The sequence below is a fragment of the Pithys albifrons genome, chromosome 9, assembly GCF_047495875.1.
Source record: "Pithys albifrons albifrons isolate INPA30051 chromosome 9, PitAlb_v1, whole genome shotgun sequence".
Taxonomy (NCBI): Eukaryota; Metazoa; Chordata; class Aves; order Passeriformes; family Thamnophilidae; genus Pithys; species Pithys albifrons.
The window spans coordinates 17614374-17633720 of record NC_092466.1 but is presented as its reverse complement, the minus strand read 5'-3'; the positions used below and the strand labels follow the sequence as shown (position 1 = coordinate 17633720).

Here is a 19347-nt window from a genome sequence, read left to right as displayed (position 1 = left end):
TCACACATTATTTTCATGTATCTCTAAGATGGAATATTTCCGAAAAGGATAATTAATTATAAATATGGAATAATTGCATTATCACTCTTTTGGCTATTCAAGTTTTATATTTCAGTGGAATAACTCCTGATACAGATCAAATGAAAGAAAACCTTTTATGCCTTAACTGTATTTCCATTGTATAACTTAGCTATATTTTAAAAGTTACAGACTACAGTAGAATGCAGATCTTCAAAGCATCAGAGCAGTAACTCTTGTTTATTTCATATTACAGTTCAGGGACAATTGAAGTCAAAGTATTAATACTACCAGTTGAATAAAGTTAATAAATGTAATAAAATTGAATACCGTACCATAATACTCCCTAAAAAAACACAGCTCCCACCCAAACAACCCACCCCACCCCCCAAAAAAACCCCAGAAGATAAAAAATACATAGCTATTAATTGATTAATCTATGAGAGTTTGGGGATCAATAATAGTACATAAATACTAGTGATATTAAATGGCAAGTAATAAACACTTACATTCCAGATCATATTAATACAGTCATGATGAAAATGTACTCAGAAGCCTGCCTTACTACTTTCCTCATATTGTCTTAAAGCTCCTCAAATATACAGTAAAGTCTTTAATACATTTATAATGATAAAATGTATTGGTTTTTGCATGAAATTACATGGTTCAACCATGATGAGTATTGTACTGAGCATCTGAACACTAGTCTGATTCATGCAATCAATCTATTTTACCTATTTGTCTTTGTATAATGCCATTAACTGTTCAAGTTCACCTGATTAATCCTGCTGAACTTGTTTCTCCTAAAGGACATTTTCCAGGGAGCTTCACCAAAAGGCAGTTCTTCTATTGCTGCATAACTGTGCCTTTGGTTTGAATATTAAATTATTATTGTACTCCTGGATTCACTTCATCTGCAAAACAACAAATGAGCTGACTTGCCCATGCTCTGTCATCCCTTTAAACAAGCAGCCAGGACAATGAGTTATTCATATAATAAGTTATAAAATCTGTATTGTCTTTAATGCTCATGTCTAAACACCAACCAGTCTATGGCTTAATTTAATATTAATCTCATTAAGTTCCTTTACTGGCAACCTGCCATAGCATATATTTGACTAAATTCAAGAATAAACACAAGAATTTGTTTAGGTAGCCAATCAAACAGTTAAAGCCATAAGATTTTTTTTTTAATAGTTGAAAAATTTGGATGCTAACACAGTGGGCAATGATATTAGACAACATGTAATTCCTCATATAATTGCTCTCCTAAATGTTAAGATAGTTTATGTTGGATGATTTCAAGTATCCTCTCTGTAAAAAGTTTAACTCAGAATCTTGTAGTGTTTTACCTGTGTAGTGTGTGATTCACTGCAATTCTAATGTAGTATTACACTAAATGATTCAGTGAAAAGGAAAATAAAGTGGGAAAAATATTTTAGCACTATAACAGCACACATGTTTTAGCCTGGTGAGCACTTTAATGCATTGCTGAATTCTATAAAAGGTAAGTAAATAATAATCTAGTGTTTTCTGCAAAGTCAGGCTGACTGATTAGGTGCTGAAAATGTGAGAACACAGGAATGCTTGTGGTTAATAGTTATTCAGAAATAAACATATAGGACCAGGACTTTCCATGGAAGAAGCCAGACAATCAGACTGCAAAAAAGGTAACCATCATTTTGCTCTTTGCTCATGAAATATAAAAAGGATATTAACTTTGCAATAGCTATTACAGCCTTCTCCCCAAAAAAGGAAGATTATTAAATTTACTGTAAATTCTAAAAATACATATTTTATAATCAATGTGTAAAATTATAGTATTAAATATTTAAAGCAAAAAAAAAGCCTTGTTCCACTGTCACATCAGTGTGCATAGTTTCACAGCTAGTGGTGAACAACTCAATTTTATGTAACCTTAAATACAACAGAACCTTAGTAAAATGGGTTTTTTCTTGTATAATAAAACCAAAATAAACTTCAGCTTCTGTTTTATATGCCAGTTGAGATTCTTTGCAGTAATTCCTTCCACATCTGTTCTGCAGCTTTCAGATTTATAAAAGCAGTATCTCCCCATTTCCTTTCATCAAAATATCCAAATGCTGTGTTTTATAGACATGTTGGTACAGTTTAACACTGAGTCCCTAATTACAACTTGGAGTCATATATATGCTAAGTCTAAGAAAATAAATGCATGTGGTTATGAAGCATTTGTTACAGAAAATCCCAAACAACCTTGTCAAATATCCTTCAAAGTGTGATAACATACCAATAAAAGTACACCTGAAATTATCACAGAATTTGTAAAAATAGAATAGAGAGTTAAAAAAGTAATTAATAAAACTAAATACAAGCCCCACCAGATTCTAAATGGCCTAAGATCATGTGCAGAAAAGGTGCCAACCAGATTGTAACAACCATTGCTAAAGAATCGAATGATTTGGGAAAGAGGTTGGTATGGGAAGATCTTCACAAACCATTTGTCCAAAACATACGTTTCTAGGACTTTTGAAGACAGTACAGCGTTGGTATGTCCTGATGTCAAGTTTTTCAGCTGCCAGTGTATTGTAAATACCATTGGCTTTCTAATGGACAGCCCATTGATGAGGACAATCTCAAATCACGTTGATTTTCACTATATGTAGGATTAGGGGTTTTGCATTGTCCTCACTGACCTGTATTCCCTTTTCTGTGCACCGTCACTGCACATCAAGTATTCCCCTTGAGTGTACGAGCAGAGCAGCCATTCCTTCCACCTCTGACAGATGACAATCTAACCACTGCTGGGGAAGTGAAGGTAACTGCTGTTCTTTGCAGCAAATTGTGCATAAGCATGGTATGACCTATATAAAAATGAGGGGGTCTAAAATATCCATTAACCTCTAGAGAAAGAGAATTAGACTGTAGTTTTAAAAAGTGCAGTGTAATCCTTCATGCCTCTGTCTGGAAGTTCCTAATGCACTAAAAACATTTCAGTGGGAGAAATTAAACGTGAATAATGCTTTTTCATCAATTACCTACCTGGAACATACTACTAGGTGTGATATGAAAGAGGAAATCTGTCTTGTTACAGAAAAAAAGATCAGTAAACACTGCAAAAAAAAAAGCTTTTAAACCTGAAATGAAGTTTTAAATAAAAAAAAAATTAAGAGGCAAAAGCAAATTAGAAAAAAATGTGACAAAAATAGCTGTGGGCATCACAGAATTTGGAAAGAGCAGAGTCCTTCAGAAAATTTAAAAGAGCAGAATCAAATTGGCAAGTATATTTCTCTCAAGGAAAACAGCATAGAAGTTTGTTGATCAAAACTGACGTCTAGAGAGCTACAGGCTAACATAAAGTAGCATCCATTACCATAGGCCCAAGGCTTCCAGGTTTCAATAAAGGCATACTAAAGAAATAAAAATGTGGGTATAACTCTGGTTTTCCTATTTTCTTCCATGCTAGTCATGGGATACAGGCTGTAATCTGAAGCAAGCAACATGCTCTCAAGGGTATTCTTATATAATCAGCAGAGAACAAACTGTTCCTTCTCTTCTTTAAATCTGTACCCAATCACACAAACAGGGTTCATTGGGACAGCTTTGCTACAGAGTACTTGCCAGTGAGAGAACAAATATTTTCCCCCAGACTTTTCCTTTCCCTTTCCTTCCCAATCCCTACCCCTTCCAAGAGAACAGCAGTACAGGAGGCTGTTCTCTAAAGCTGGGTTAAGATGATTTATGATTAAGACATTGTCATTAAAATTTACAACTCCTGTTGATGCAGAAAATACGATTAATTTGTAACGTTGACAGCTTAATATACATATATATATATATATATATATATATATATATATAGTTGTTTCACACCTTCCTCCTTTCCTTGAAAAAATAACATAGCCTAACTGCTGATAACAGCATAAATTGAAATCAGCCACCTTTACTGCAGATTATGAACTAATGAACTGCAAAGGAAATAAGCTACATGGTTCTGGCAGATAAAGCAGGAAAGGGAGGTGAATCACATGAGCAAAAGAAGCTTCTGGGGTAGAAAAGGCTACCTGGCTATTTGCAGTCCTCCCATGGGAGATTTCAGATTGTAGTATTTATCACTCTCCTTTTGTAATAATGAAGAAAAATGTTTTGTCATATGGCAAGAATAAAGAAGATCAGCTAAGTATTTTTGTATGGCCTCCCTACATACATTACTACGAATAGCAGAACATAGGGTCTTATTCATGTTACATAAAGATGATGTTTAATGGATAGATTGAACACACGTCTATTACAAGGCATTCATTGGTGTGAAATATTTCTGGTAAAGCGAAAAAACCCCAACACAATCAGGGTTACTTTTTAAAAGTAAACAGCTATTTCCTTTGCTTCCCAATCAAAACTCAATAGTGACTGAACAGTTTTTATGGTACTATAAAGGAATATTTTTTTAAGAAATAAAGTACAAATGGGAAAGCAGAAAGTAAATATTAATATCTGATTCACAGTGCACTGTGTTTATTTTTATGAAATAAAATGGACTTGCCACGTAGCCTTTCCAAATATTAAAAAGGTTTTTCTCTTCTCTAACTTAGCTACCCAAAAAACTGTCCAGTACTTCCTATTAAGTAGAACAACACCTCCCAGTGCCAGCGAACACCAGCAAAAATTCCTCCAGCCAACCTTCCAATGGAAAACATTTTGACAAGTATATTTTCTAGCTCACTGTAGTACTTAACTGTGTCACCTCCTCTTTTTCTAATACTTTTACCCCTTAAATTTAAGTTGGAACAACCTTTTGCAGTTCTACCAGGCTTTAGGCACAGCACGGTGCATCTGTGCTCAAAAGCTTGCACTTCCCGTTTAAACAACTGCTCTGACTGAAGAGGCTGTTCCAGCACACCTGGTCCTGTCCATAGCCCTGTGCTGTGGTGATCAGAGCAAGTAACTGGGAAACTCTGGCACTGGAAATATTAGGTAGTAGGGTCCTGGGGATGAGGTACTAGTTGATGTTTAGGGCCTCCCTGCCTTAGCACCTGCAACAAGAACCTGGTCAAGGACTATGTTGGGGTCTCACCCCAAACCCAAAATAAAAATCAAAAGTGGAACAGAAATATTTTTTAAATCCCCCAGCCCAATGGAAGAGAAACAGGAGGCAACAGTTACAACCTGCTGATCAACTGCTGATAGTGCACGTGCTCTATTTCTGTGCAAAATTAGAACTAGTAGCCTAAATTCATCCTAGCTGTCACAAATTGCCCCAGAGAATTTAATAGCAAGAATTAACTTGTTATCCCTCCCTTTTGTCTCTTTCTCTTAATAAAAAGAATGCTTAGGACATATGCTATATATACAGACTGCATCATATCCAGCAGCATCATTATTGATGAGATGTCCCACTTCATTACCTGCCAACTCACTGACATTCCCATGAAAGGGGTAGGGCCACTCTGTCCTTGCTGCCCAGAATTTCAGAGAAAGTGTTGCCAAAGTCCTCCTGTACCCTCTATAATCTTTTGCTTTCAGAAGGGGTGGAGGAAACACTTTAAAACATGAGAGAAAAGAGATTATTCAAGGGTCTGCCGAGCAGCATTTTGAATAGTCATTTAAATACTTCACTAGTATTTGGGCTCCTATTTAATATTTACACTGTGTACATCACACTGTATAGAAACTTTTATTGTCCAGAGCTGTGTATTTGGATTTTTATGAGGGTTTAAGCTTACACGCTAAGGAATAGCCCCACCTGCCGACAGAACAGCCATAGTACAGAGTGAAAGCTGAAGAACCTGTTTGCTGACCAGAAAACACGGGTCTCCTTTCCACCTCTTCCACATAGACCCAGAATCACCTTATTTCAGCAGAGCAAGAACTCAAATCTCTCCTTCTCCCTTTGCTCAGTCTGTAAAGTCAGATCACAAATAAGTTTCTTATTATCCTTTCCAGAATTCACTGTTCATTGACAGGATAACATACCAACTTCATTCAGTTCAATAAAAGCTAATGGAAGAATAAAAACAATCAACTGAAACCTATTTGTACAGTTCATCTGCAAACTATATCTCATGTACTAGAGGTCCTGTGCTCAGGACTTTAGCAAATTGGTAAGGGGATAACTCACAGTGGCCCCAAGTACTTTGCAATGCCAGTGAAATCCGTTTGCCAAGTAATAATGGGAATGTTTTGTCCTTTGAAATCCTTTGAGCTATTTTTTTTTTTGAGTGAATAGACACAATTCTAGAATCTGGGTTTGAGTTTTACTATCTAGTAATAGATAATAGCCATCATGTCTTATGCTGTGTCACATGCCATTTGTAAATAAGGAAGATTTCAATATTATCTATCAAAAAATCTTTTCCTCCTTCCCTTAAACTTCTAACTATTGGACACTTTTAGCTGTTCTGGAGAACCCCAGAATTGCCAAGAGAAAGTGACAAAGTTTCATTCACAATCTTCCTTGCCTATGCCTGGCACAGTAAGTTCTCTTGGAAGTACCTTGCTTTTCCTTTACTTTAGAAGCCTGTGAAACAGATGGCATCAAGTCATCCTACAATGAGTTAATTTTTGAGCCTACAAAGTGAAGAAAAGGGTGCTGGACACACAGCCTAATTCCCCATTATGTAACTCACCATTCCCCATCTATTTCCCCCCTATAACATTAGTCAAGTTACACCCAGAAATAAAGATTTGTTACATGCATAAAACTCTCAAGTGTAAGCTTCAGAAGTCCACTTGTTATCTTCTGCTCTTATAAAACCTGACACTGTAGGAGGAAGCACTTAGAAGGATAATAAAAAAATTATTCCCATTTTTTTTGACATTTAGCAATTATGATTGTTCTACAAATGAGGGGGGTTTTCCCCTGCTTTTTCTTCTTTGGTGAACAGTTAATTATTGACACACTAAATATTGGGAAGCACTAGGATGAATTAAGTATCACTTTGTGACAAGAGAGGTAAGACTTGAATTCACATCACGACATACAGAAATAAAACAAAACCAAAAAAGTACGCAGAAACAAATGACCACTTGTACACAGGAAAATTTAACTTTACTGATTTGTCAATGCCACAGTGTTTTCAGTTAAGAAATGGCTGTATGGAAGCTGATGGAGCTTCATCTTTAGCTGGTTGCAAGGCACAAAAAGTGACACAGCACACTAACAATAGCAGAATTTGAGACATATGTTCATGTTTAACAGGAACTGTTTGGTTAACAGTTCTTTCATAAAGCTTTTACAATCACTACATTCAGTTATGTTCCACTAATCAATGCAAAACCAGAGATGAATTCTTCAGGATTATTTTATTAGCAATGATGAATATAAATCTCTTATGAAAATATTCTTAACATTTCAATATATAAGAATTGTCTATAAAAATATACTACATAACAAAGCCAGTAACTTCTACAAAACATATAATTCAACATATATTTAACAATATATAGCACATAGTAAAAATCCTTTAATTGATGCTGAGGGTATTTTTACCCCCATTTTGTCAAACAGTAACTCACATAATATAGGCAATTACTCATTCTGATATACAGAAGTGTTATCACCATAGAAGTCTATGTATGTTACACCCTGAAGTCACCTGCATCTGCAGGAATATAAAGCCACAAATTTTCTTTGGATGGACAGGCAGTTAGGAATACAAAAATATTCTGCTGGTAGCTGCAACGTCCTGCTGAAGCCAGTGTTGCACATCTGCTGTCAGCACTGCCAACCCTGAATCCATGCAGGGAGAGAGATCATGTTTCTACTGCCCTTGTGGGACTGATGCCACAGATGAGCCTATCATGGTTACCATGGCTAGAGAACTGGAAAACAGACTTCCTCGTTATCTACTTCTAGTTAGCAAGGAAATAACTTCTAAAGAGGCTGCCTCTCTAGAAATAAACCTGCTTCAACAGACAGTTTGAACAAAAGCTTAAGAAAGAGAAAAATACCGTGGGGGTATTTATTCAAATGATGAGCAAGGGTAGTACTATCCATCTTGTCATTACCAATTACAAGAAGCACCATCTTGGACCAGTTTCAGGAATTGGGAAAGAGCCTAGTTTCAGGTTTCAGAATAAAAATGACACATTTTACCAATGCTGTGAAAGTTCAGGTTACTTCATGGCTGGTGTTACACAAACACATGAAATCCATTTTAATTATGCAGATTGCTCTTGTCTGCACAATGTGTGGATGTATTTAAAGGGCTTTTAGATCATACTTTGACAACCAACTTAACCTGAAAAAACCTGTCTGCTGCACAGTGACAGTACATAACTTTTTCAGCCATCAGCTTTTTAAAGAATTGGATACATAAGGCTTTAAGGCAGTAACATCCCACTGAAGACCACAGACAATTACAGTGTCTTGCATAGTAAAGAACATAAGAACTATGCTTGTGATGCATCAGTAACAACTAAATCTTTTTACCCTACGTTTATGTGCAAAACAACCAATAATTAATTATTACTCTTTCTATGAATCCACTGAAATTAGTACATTGAATGAGTATGTTGAAATTCAAGAGAAACTTAACTTTATAGCACAGCAATTGTAATGCGACCAATATTCCATTGTATTACAAAGAAAGAAGTTTCCATTAGAAAAGTATATTTATCAAACTTTAAAGTAAAGATGACAACAGGACATTACAGAAGATGAACATTAATATATCTCTGACTCAAAACTCAGAAAAATAACTTTTGACCCTGAGAAACTTGCTGTAAAAGCTAAAAAAGATCAGAACCTGAAAGAATCAAGGCTCAGCCAGTTTAATTTTAGATACTCAAACTGTTAAGCTTTGAAGAAAAGTTTTACCATCTTAACAGAAATTTTAAGAAATATTTTCCATTAAAACCCCCCCATCATTTCATGATACCTGTATTTTTGTATAGTTTCATTATCTTCAAGGTTACAACTAATATTTAGGTTTTCAACCTATATTTGAGAGGAAGAAAAAATTTTAAATTGAGGTGGTTGAAGCTTAAATGTCTTTCATTCCCAATATCATCTAGAAAAGCTAATTACAGAAACTAGCTTATTGTGCTTTATGACTGAAGTCCTAGTCAAGTCCTTCATTCTCATACCAGTTAAAGAATTCTCTAAAAGATGGAGCCAAATCAAAATAAAGTTCTGAAACATGTAATGTTCTCCAACACAGGATCTTATTTAGATTATTATTTTAACAACTTAAATATTTAGGAAGGTTTGGGAACAGCAAGAGGAAATCAGCAAATGAAGCCATAAGGGAACTCCTATAGGTCTGAACAAACTGAAAAAAAAATCCATCTGGGGGTTTTGGCACTACAGGTATGGAAAGACATTAAAAGTTTCTGCAGTAACTTTTGACAAAAATCACCAATCACTATATCTGGATGTTGTTCTCAGATCAGCTTATTTTCTACACTTACTTATATGTTAAGGGAAAGAAAGCAATGCTTTCAATAGCCTCCTCTTCTCTATATGATTCACTGAAATCATATAAGCTAAAGATTTTTTGATGTCACATTTCTATTCTGCACTGACAAAGCAGCATTCATCTGCTGTAATTTAAACTATTATCTAATTCCCTTTCCTACTGTTTTTATACTGTCATCCAGTTGAGGCTACTCCTTTCCAACAATCTTACTAAAAGATATATAGCTGGATCAGCTCCCAGGTCTAGCTCATCACATAACCACATAAGCAGGAGCACTGAGCCAAGAGGAGGGAGCAGGGTTAGCTGACAATCCAAGTTTACATCAGTCTGAACTAATCTGGAACCACACCTTCACAAGTGACAATTCAAACAGATGCATATTAAACATGAAGTGAAGCAGTAAAAAATGCAGTGTTTTCCTTCCCTGCCCTGAAAGCTATTGCTCTATGGCAGCATTGGCCGAGCAGCAGAAAAACAATCCCAGTTCACAGTTTCAAGTATTAAGCAAAACAGGTGCCAAACTGGAATTTTATTATTACATGAGGCTTTAAAGAGATAGAAAAGCAGCTTCATACTAGTCCTGACCCCTTCAGCAGTAGCTGTACTTCAGCCTTCAGGAGAAGCAGAAAACAGACAGCTAAAAGCAGGAACTGACTGTTTCACTCAAGTGGAATTTGCTCAGATCTGTGAACACACATGGATTCAGGGTGCTGGTTTACATACAGAAACCCGTACAAAGACAGCTCCCCACACCCAGAGACATCCTCCAGTACTATATGCATTCCAGTCCTTCGGGACTCAAGTCCCTGGATCTGCCCTGACAGGATGCAATGCTTATTGACAAAAGAAATGTGACTAGACATCCATAAATCAAAATAAGGAAACATACGCCACCTTCAGTGATTTTGAAACAAACGTGTCAAGTGTACAGAACACTGCATTCTCCTTTAGAAAAAGACTAGAGTGAGCAAATAACTGAAAACCTCCTCATGATACAAATGACCAAAAAAAGATCTGAGTTAAAATTTTCTTTAAACTCTTCTGAGACAAGACCTAAAAGTACGTAAGACTGAATTTGGGAAAATCCCACCTCGTGATACTAAACATTTAGTCCTCAACTATGAAGGACACCAAGATCAATAACACAAGTATTTTTTCTTAGTATTTGTTGCTATTAAGATAATGCCTATAAAAGTGAGAAGCGTGAGAAGATGTGCAAGAAAAGTGATAAATGTAGATTTAAAAGGGCCAGCTGGAGAAATGGGGCTGAAGATGCCCAGTAGCACTGCCAAACATAGTGGGATGCTTGAACACGATGAGATGTGTATGCACAGCTCCACTGTTCCACCAAGCTCTCGTCAAACCTCTTCTGTATAATCTCTGTATGGCCTTGGCCAACCTGCATTTTCTGTGAAACTGCAATTGTACTGCACTCTTGTACATTCTTAGGAAGTGGGAAAAAGCTTTATTGTAAATGCTCCTAACTTTATGAAGGCCAAGGAGACTTAAACTTGGTCTCATAAAGAACTTTCATACAGAAGAATCTAAACAAAAGGGTCATAAGCAGCATTAAAAATAACCTATATTAAATACCTAAAAAATATAATCTTTTGCATAGAATAAAGAAAAGTGCAGCTACAGAGTAACATTCTATACCACAAGAAATGGCTAATTTACAAGTGGTATACAATTAAACATTGCCTTTCACCGCTCAAGCGTGGAGCAATTAAAGACATGTTTATTGGGAATATCACATTTGGAAAAAAAAAGGGGAGGGGGATTAGGTTGTTTCACTGTATCTGTAAAACAAGTACAAACACTTGAAATTCTTTTGAAAAGAAACCAAAGTTGATTGATAGTTTTCACAAGTTAATTTTCTCTTGATACTACATTGAAAGATGAAATAGCTTTTGAAATCCAAATTAAAAATAAATGCCCACAGGGCATCTGTTTTGTGCAAAAAAAAAAAGTTTGCAAATGTGCAAGCTTTACCTGTTCTTAAAAAGCTGGCAGCCTAAAGATTCATTTCCTTCTAACTTTTGTACTGCAATTCCTGCTAATCAAGCATAGAACAGTATTAAATAAGCCTGGGAGACTATTTCCACTGCTCAGAAGAATAAAGAAAGAGACTAAGAAGTTGAGAGACAGGAACTTGCACAAAATAAATATTCACAGAATCACAGAACATGTCGAGCTGGAAGGGACCCATCAGGATCATCAAGTCCAACTCCTGGCCCTCTGCAGGACATCCCAAGAAGCACACCATGTGCCTGAGAGCATTGTCCACTTCTGGTAGGAAGCAACAACTTTAAAATATCTTTCTACTGCTCCTGTTAGCATAACTAAATGTAAGAAAGAAAAGCATAAACCTGATCAATTGCTAAAACACCTTCAATTTTGGTTTAAAAAAAATCAACTTATTTTATTGGATATAATTTGGTATAACAATTTGGTAAATGGGATATTTAAAATAAATAAAAATAAATATTGTGTGTATATATATATTTCAAGGTTGTTTGTTTCTGTGATGAATTAGTGTCTTAGATTTCACTTTGTTTAGCTTTTTTCACGCTTTGTCGCCACTTGCGAATGGCGGTTCCGGAGCTACTGGCGACTACACAAAGGGCACCACCCACAGTCCACCAAGTTGGCAGATGATTGAGAAAAAGAATTTGTAAAATAAAAGCAAACACCACATCCATTGTTTTCATTATGGATACAGGTCCAGCTTTCTCTATCTGTAATGCTTTTGTGAGAAATATCTGGCCCCCTAACCCTAACACGCCTATTAATATTAGAAGAACCCTGTCTTTACCACAGTGTGGTAAACGCCATTCATTCAAAACAAACAATGCTATAACACAGCCAATTAAACCAATAACGGCGTAATACCAAATTGACAAAAAGTAATGCACAGATTTTCCCACTTTCCTTAGTATAACAAAAGTCGAAGCTGCGGAGACTGTGCTTGCAATTGCTGCTATAGTTCCTTTAAGGTGATCTGTGTAACTTCCTTCAATGCCTGTAACACGTGACCCAAACAGAAACGGTGGTCTAGCAATAAGAATCACTCCAGTGATTGCAAAGAGGGTAAACAGAAGATCCCAAATACTGTATTTCTCTTTGAGAAAGATCCATGCCAGCAACGATGTAAAAACAGGACTGCTAAAAGTTATAACAGTGGCATCAGCTAGTGGCATGACTTGGTAAGCGTAGTAGAGAAGAATCATTGCAGTAGAGCCAAGGAATCCTCGGAAGAGAAGAAAAATTCTTTTACCTTTTGGTCCCAAAAACCCTGTTCTGAAAAACAGAAAAGTCACATTAATGTCACTGGCTTGCTTATTTCATGGGTAACATTCAAACACATCTAACTGTACACACCCATGTAGATGGTATACACCTTTCTAGATGAAGGACTTACATATCCCAATATTTTTAACTATCTGATCACAGAAAATTCATTTTCATCATGACCCTCAACCACACTCAGAGTTCAGAACCTGTTCTTGCTATTAATTTTTTGCTTGCAAAATAACCCAAGAGTATCTACAAATTTTAAGATCACCACTTCATGGAAGATCAAAGCATTTGGTAGGATAATCCTCACAGAAACCTCTACAGTTCAGAGAGTCAAAGATTTTCAGTTTTCTGAGTCATATTAAGAAACTACCAACAATCAATTCAATTGGTTACGTAATTGAAATCCAAATTAAAATAATACTGCAATCTGATTTAAGTGAATGATAATTCTAGATTTATTTTCAAGAAATATCTTTAAATTTAAACATTTGCTACACTTACTTGTAGTATATTAAACCAGGAAGAACGAATGCCATTTGGAAAACACAACGAATTGCACTCACTTCCACTGAATGTACATCTTCTACTTTTTTAAGAAATAAAGAGGCCACTGAGAAAAGGAAGGCAGACAGTACAGTATAAAACAGACCAAGTCCTGGACACGCGGCTTTCTTCTTTGTTCCTGCAACAGACATACCAGAGTTAATAAGGATCTATTAGCAGACTTCTCTGATCAGGCAGTGCTCCATATGCTGTAGCGATTCTTGTGGTAGAAGACAAGGGAACCAAAGAAATAAATGCAAGTATTACAGGTATTTACCAGACCTACCTTGAAATAATTCACTGACTACCATAGGTCTCCTTTTTTTTTTTGAAGGGGGAATAAGAGATGAACTCCAACACCTGGGATACAAAACTTCTCAAAGTTCTACACTGGTTAGCTTTACTTCTTTTAGGTGTCACAGTAGTATGGGTGATTTACTATGGGAACTAGTCATGATTCTGCCCAAGGACAAATAAATATAATTGACTACAAAATGGTCCATGGTCAGATTCTGAAACATTATCTTGGGAATCTTTTGCTTAGTTAACTAAGGTTCACAAACAAGAATTTAATTTCCTTTCCCACCAATACACATACATAAAATATCTGTGTACAGAACACCACTTTTCTTATACCTTATGTTTATTTTGCAGCTAATCATCCTAAATTTGACCTAGACCTACAGAATTTTCATATAACATTTTTATCTTCCTGTAAGACTCTAAATATGTTTTACAAATAGGCATCAAATATACATTTTAAAGCAGAATAAATTCAAGTAACTAATGTTAAAACACCATAGGCCTGATATCTATCATAATTCCATGAAGACTGTAGTTTATGCTTATTTATCAGACTTCTCCTTCCTGAAACAGTTTCCCAAGTCTAATGTTTCTATTCAAGCTTCCTCAATGCTTCAGGCTCTCTTCAGTAACATACTCTTTGTTGTTCCACTCATTTGCTCCACCCTTGACTATTAAAAAAAACACCACAAAAAGCAAACAGAGAGGGAAAACTGCTGCTGACCTCCACATCATCTCCAAAGAAATCAGCTTTTTTTGTTAATTGCTTTGTTGAATAAAATGAACAGTCTTTCCACTGAACGTAGAGGTGAACACCATGGAAAAGAAAAAACATCTAAAAATTTGAGTGGGATATTACCTCACCATCTCTTTTTCTCTGTATAAAACATTGGGAGTTACCCTTTTCTTCTACAACACTGTAAAGACAGGAGCAAGAACTCCATGTCCCAGAGACAGTGTTTTGATAAAAGGGTGCCTCATCTCACATTAGTGAGGCAGCCTGTGAGCCTTATGGATCCTCTAAAACATAATCAGCAGGGTACTGCTGTGAGTTGCTTAGCAACTAAATATGGTTTTGAGAGGGTTTTTTGCTTTGTTTGGGGTGTGTGGCTGGTTTTCTTTTACATTAACAAAACTTGTCATAAACCATTTTGATCCTCCTCAAGATCAGCACTCAAGGCTGAAAAACTCCATCTCAGTCCCCAAGAGCGGAGCCTGTGGGCTGACACACTTCTAGAGACCCAGGCTTTAAAACAGCAACAAGAATCTGAAGTAGGCAAAAGGCCTGCTGCTCAAGGGATCCTGCCACACTGCAGCTGCAAGTGAGTTACAGCTTCTATTTGAAATATTTCTATTTAGCAACAGCCACTTACATAAAAGTGACTATAAAAACTACCACCAACCAACACTGGACCGGGACATCTACCAACTATGAAACAGGGTGGATTTCAAAATGTTCATGAATTATGTAATGTCCTAATCCACACAGTCACACAACAGAACTACAATATCAACAACGTCTCAATATTAAAGCAAGAGGAATCAAACTGGCCTAAAACTGAAATGGGGAAGCCAAACCCATGGTGGCTTATGGATGAACACAGTACAAAGAGAACTATTAACTCTTATTTCAGGCATGATAGCTTGTCTGATTACTGCAAACAAAGCCAATCTCAATAACAGAAGTGCTGAAATGGAAAACCAATCCAATTAAAGCAAAATATGCTGAAAAGATCTTATACCCAGAACTAAGCTTTGGACTGGGAGGAACAAAGAAAAACTAGAAGGAAGTCATTTTTGTAAGCTATCCAATATACCAAGCCTACCACCAACCAGAACCTTATAATACTAGAATTTAAACCATCAACATCTTGCATTGCCAAGGCATGTACTCAGCACAATGAGAAAGTGTTTTATTTCCTTTTAAAAATAAAATGGTACAAGTTCTTCCACCAAAAACAAGAATTGCAGTTCTGAAGAGTACTTACTTCAAAGTAAGTTATAAGGAGAAGTTAGGTTAAGATAACACTTCCACACGGTAAAATATAAAGTCTCTAAATACTAGACCAATGCCATCAAAACACTGCAGCACTCATACCATTTTTTAAAGACTGTAGCAGCCTGGAAATAAAAATGTTTCAAGCAGTGCCCAAGTCCTCTTTTTTGAGTGGCTACAGATTTCGTTTTCCAATTTTATTCCCTGGCCAACTCTATATGTAAAGCTTTCAAACCATTTTCCACTCTTAAGTCCAAGGCAAATGCCTCCCACTGCACTGTTTTATGTGTAAATTCTGTTTGTGTTTTAATGCCATGCTTTGTTCTAAACAGTTTTTATACTTGCAATCCACAGAGAGAAGAAAATCACACTTCTCACATACATGCATCTCAAGAATAGTAGCAAAGGCAGAAAAGTACTGGCTATGGGAAAGATGGTCAGCAAGATAATTTTCCCAGACCTTCAGAAAAGGCAGAAGAGTGTGATACGTTCTTCATATTATAAAAAGCAGATCAAGTTCTCAGACTTCTGTGAAGTGCCAGGAGCAGTCTGCGTATGAACTAATCATGGTCATGATTAATCACAGGACCTAGAGGTGACTCATAAAGTTCAGTCACAGACTCAGTCAAAAATTTTGCTTGACAGACTACTCAAAAACAAAGTACTCTTTTTGGTGAGTTAATGCAAGTTTCTCAGGAGTTCAAACACTGGCTGCTTATTTTCTCCCCCAAGCATTGACTCAGAAGTGACACTGCTATGAAGTACACTTTTCTCTTCTATACTCTCCACAGCACACTAACAAATCTATTTTCTGCTGGAAAGTGAATTACAGTCAATTTAACGACAAACACATTTCCAGTGATGTTGTTTAAAACCCACACATGCTAAAGTACTTCAGGTAACAACTTCAGAAGCTATTTTAAGATGGCATTTATGTGACTCCACGTTAAACTTAAGTTAGTGGCTTTAACAGTTGAAAATGACCAAGAAGCAAAGCACAGATTCAAACAAAATCAAGACTACACTCACACTGAGGCATGGTAAGAATTGCCCGGGAAGTCACAGACACAAGTCTGTGGACTTGTTGAACTGCATTTGTGCCCCGCTCAAACTTATTTACAGCGACAGAAGTTCACACTGCCAGAAGGCACCTCTATTTACCCAAAACTGCCAACTCTTTTTAAAACTTTGACAACAGGAAGTGCTGTTTTCCTGAGGCATAATCGCCCCCGAAGCACTCTGAGAGGCGATAGAGGAGCCTCCCAGCCCTGGGGATGAGCGGTCCGGAGCGCTCCCGCCGCCGCGGGGACAGCGGGCACCGGGCCCGGCCGCGCCCGCCGCAGGCAGAGTGGCACCGAGAAGTCGTGCCTGCCGCTCCTGTGCATTTCTGCACCGGGGCCGGTTTGCCCGGTAAAGAGGAGCGGGAAGAAAAGCGGAGGCCGAGCGGGCTCGCAGGTGCCCCGGCGGGCACCAGGTGTGAGCCCGGGCGGGGGTGCGGGCGCCCTCTGTGGCCACCCAGGCCCGCCCCGCTCGGGCCACGTGCGGACAACCCGGTGCCCTCGGGCCGCTGCCCTTCCCCCGCGCCGCCGGCAGCGTCACCCCGGAGCGGGCAGGATTCTGACCCCCCTGCCAGACTCCCCCTCCTCACCAGGTGCCTCGCAGCAGCGCGGCCAGGGCAAGCCCGAGCAGCAGCCGCAAGCGCGGCGCTCCTCGGTGCCCACCGCCTCGATGCACGGCTGCCCCGCGCCCGCCCCGTCCTCCCGGCCCGGCGGCACCTCCGGCTCCTGCGCGCCCGCCGCCGGCGCAGCCTGGCACGGCACCATGGGGGACGCGGTGCCGCGATGCTCCCGCGGCCGCTCGGCTGCCGCCGGCACCTGCCCTGCTGCGCATGCGGCGCGCCCGCCCGGCGCCGCCCGGCGCCCTCCCTCCCTCCGCCCGCCCGGCGCGCCGGGCACCCCGGGGCGGGGGGGCCGCACCGTGGCGTGGCCCGGCCCGGCCCCGCCACCCCGCCCGGCCCCGCGTGCAAACAGCAGTGCAGCCGTGTCTGCCCGCGGCGGTACCTGCATGGCAGTCCCGCACGAGCCCAGCAGGAGCAGCGCTCGCTACCTCCCCGGCCACCCCCCCCGAGGGACCCGGCGAGGGCAGCGGTGCCGGGAGTAGCGAGGCTGCCGTGCCTCGGGAGGGGGAGCTCTGACCCCGCCGTGCTGTGGATGACTTGAGGGGGCCGAACAGGCCGAGCAGGGGAGGCAAACACTGGAAAAGGGGACGCGAAGTTATTTTAGGGGTGTGGTTGCGTCGTCTGCGCGCCTGAAATGAAGGTGTCCCGCTGCTCCGTGCGCAGGAGCCGCCCCTGGCAGCGGGCGCGCCTCAGCCCGTGCGGGCTCAGCAGCACAGGCAGCGGGTGCCCGGGATGAGCGACCTGCCGCAATCCCCCGGCTGTCCCAGCGCCATCCCTTGCCTCGGGCTCCGCGGGAACAGCCGCGCTGACCTGCGGTGACCCCGGCACTGTTGCCTTGTTAGTGAGCAGGGACAGAGCATCTCCTCCGGGAGGAGCTGCCGCCCGCACCGGCCGCACTCACGAGTCTAAATGGAGATGGGAACCCGTCGGGAGATTCAGTCAGGATTGTTAGTAGGGTGCAGAAAGCATTTAACCACCTTTTCGTGGTATGTTTTCCTTAAAGAAACAATGCCGCCTATGCCTTGGGTAGGGGAATCGAAAAGGATGCAAAGAAATACAGAATAGCCCTTTCTCCTTACACATCAAAAACTGCAGAGTAAAAGAACCAGAATAAATTTCAAGTGCTGAAATATTTCCCTTTTGAGCAAGTTGAGCTGTTATCAATTATTAAGTTTCTATTCAAAGAAGAGATTTATGCTCACACTCATCTTTTAGTTGCATAAATGAATGTGGTTATTCTTATCAAGGGGAAATGTAATATATAGCTTCAGCGAAATTAATACTAAATGGTAAATACAAGCTATTTCACACAAACTATTTTAAGTTTTCCCTCAAGCTACTTCATAAAAGCTATTTCAAGCTTTCCTTATTTAGCCCATTTTATCATCCATGTTAACCTTCCAGAAGCCATAAGTATTTCATTATCTTGAAGCTAACATTTGATTAATATGACCAGAACTTTCACAAATTATTCTTAACTAAAAATTAGATGTGCTATATCAATTATTAAAATGAGAGAAATGAGTTAATAATGTTTTATTGAAATCAGAATTATTTTTTAAATATTTCATCATTTGATCTCCTATTGCTATAAGTCAAGTAAATATATATATAAATATAAATAGCTTTTGTTAAAGCTTCTATCAGCATAGCCCTCTACAAAGTCTCTGTTGAAAGCTTTACTAAATCTTTCCTCTGGAGATGCAATGGCAGCTGCTTGTTCCATCAAGGGGACAAGCAGGCCAGCAAAATTCTCTGGTCACCCTTAATTAAGAAGTTACTTTTCCCCAGTGCACTCTCCTGTCCCTCAGAGCTTGGTTTAATTTTGAGAGGGAGGTGCAAATAAACCTGGCAGCCTGCTGCTTTCCCAAGAAACTTACACTTCTCTGTACTCCAAGGCAGTTTCTACATGTCAGTGTCACCCTATCCTCACAGTCACTGGGTGAGTTACCCCTGTAGGCAGCAACAGCAGAAGCATCTGGCCAACTCGAGTCTTCAGTGAAGAAAACCAGAGCCAAAACATAGTCCACAGTACAGACACAAAACAAAATTTTTACAATTTCTGGCTATTTGTCTATAAACTTCGTTAAAATATGCAGATTATATATTTA

At 39.1% G+C, this 19347-nt stretch overlaps 1 protein-coding gene across 1 annotated transcript; it reads right to left on the bottom strand.

Moving 5' to 3' along the window:
• Nucleotides 1–7021: 7021 nt before the first annotated feature.
• SLC35G1 (solute carrier family 35 member G1) lies at nt 7022–17423 on the bottom strand. The gene is made up of 3 exons (XM_071563789.1): nt 17207–17423; nt 13218–13398; nt 7022–12716 (listed from the first exon to the last, which is right to left on the bottom strand). Exons 1-3 carry the CDS (start codon nt 17379–17381, stop codon nt 11957–11959), a joined length of 1116 nt encoding a protein of 371 aa, XP_071419890.1. The 5' UTR covers nt 17382–17423; the 3' UTR covers nt 7022–11956.
• Between the last annotated feature and the right edge of the window lie 1924 nt (nt 17424–19347).

Coding starts and splice junctions, on each gene's coding strand:
- SLC35G1 (XM_071563789.1), bottom strand. CDS start 17,381: ATGGTGCCGTGCCAGGCTGCGCCGGCGGCGGGCGCGCAGGAGCCGGAG. Junction 13,399..17,206: donor GCGCTGCTGCGAGGCACCTG/GTGAGGAGGGGG, acceptor TGTCTGTTGCAG/GAACAAAGAAGAAAGCCGCG. Junction 12,717..13,217: donor CCTGGTTTAATATACTACAA/GTAAGTGTAGCA, acceptor TCTGTTTTTCAG/AACAGGGTTTTTGGGACCAA.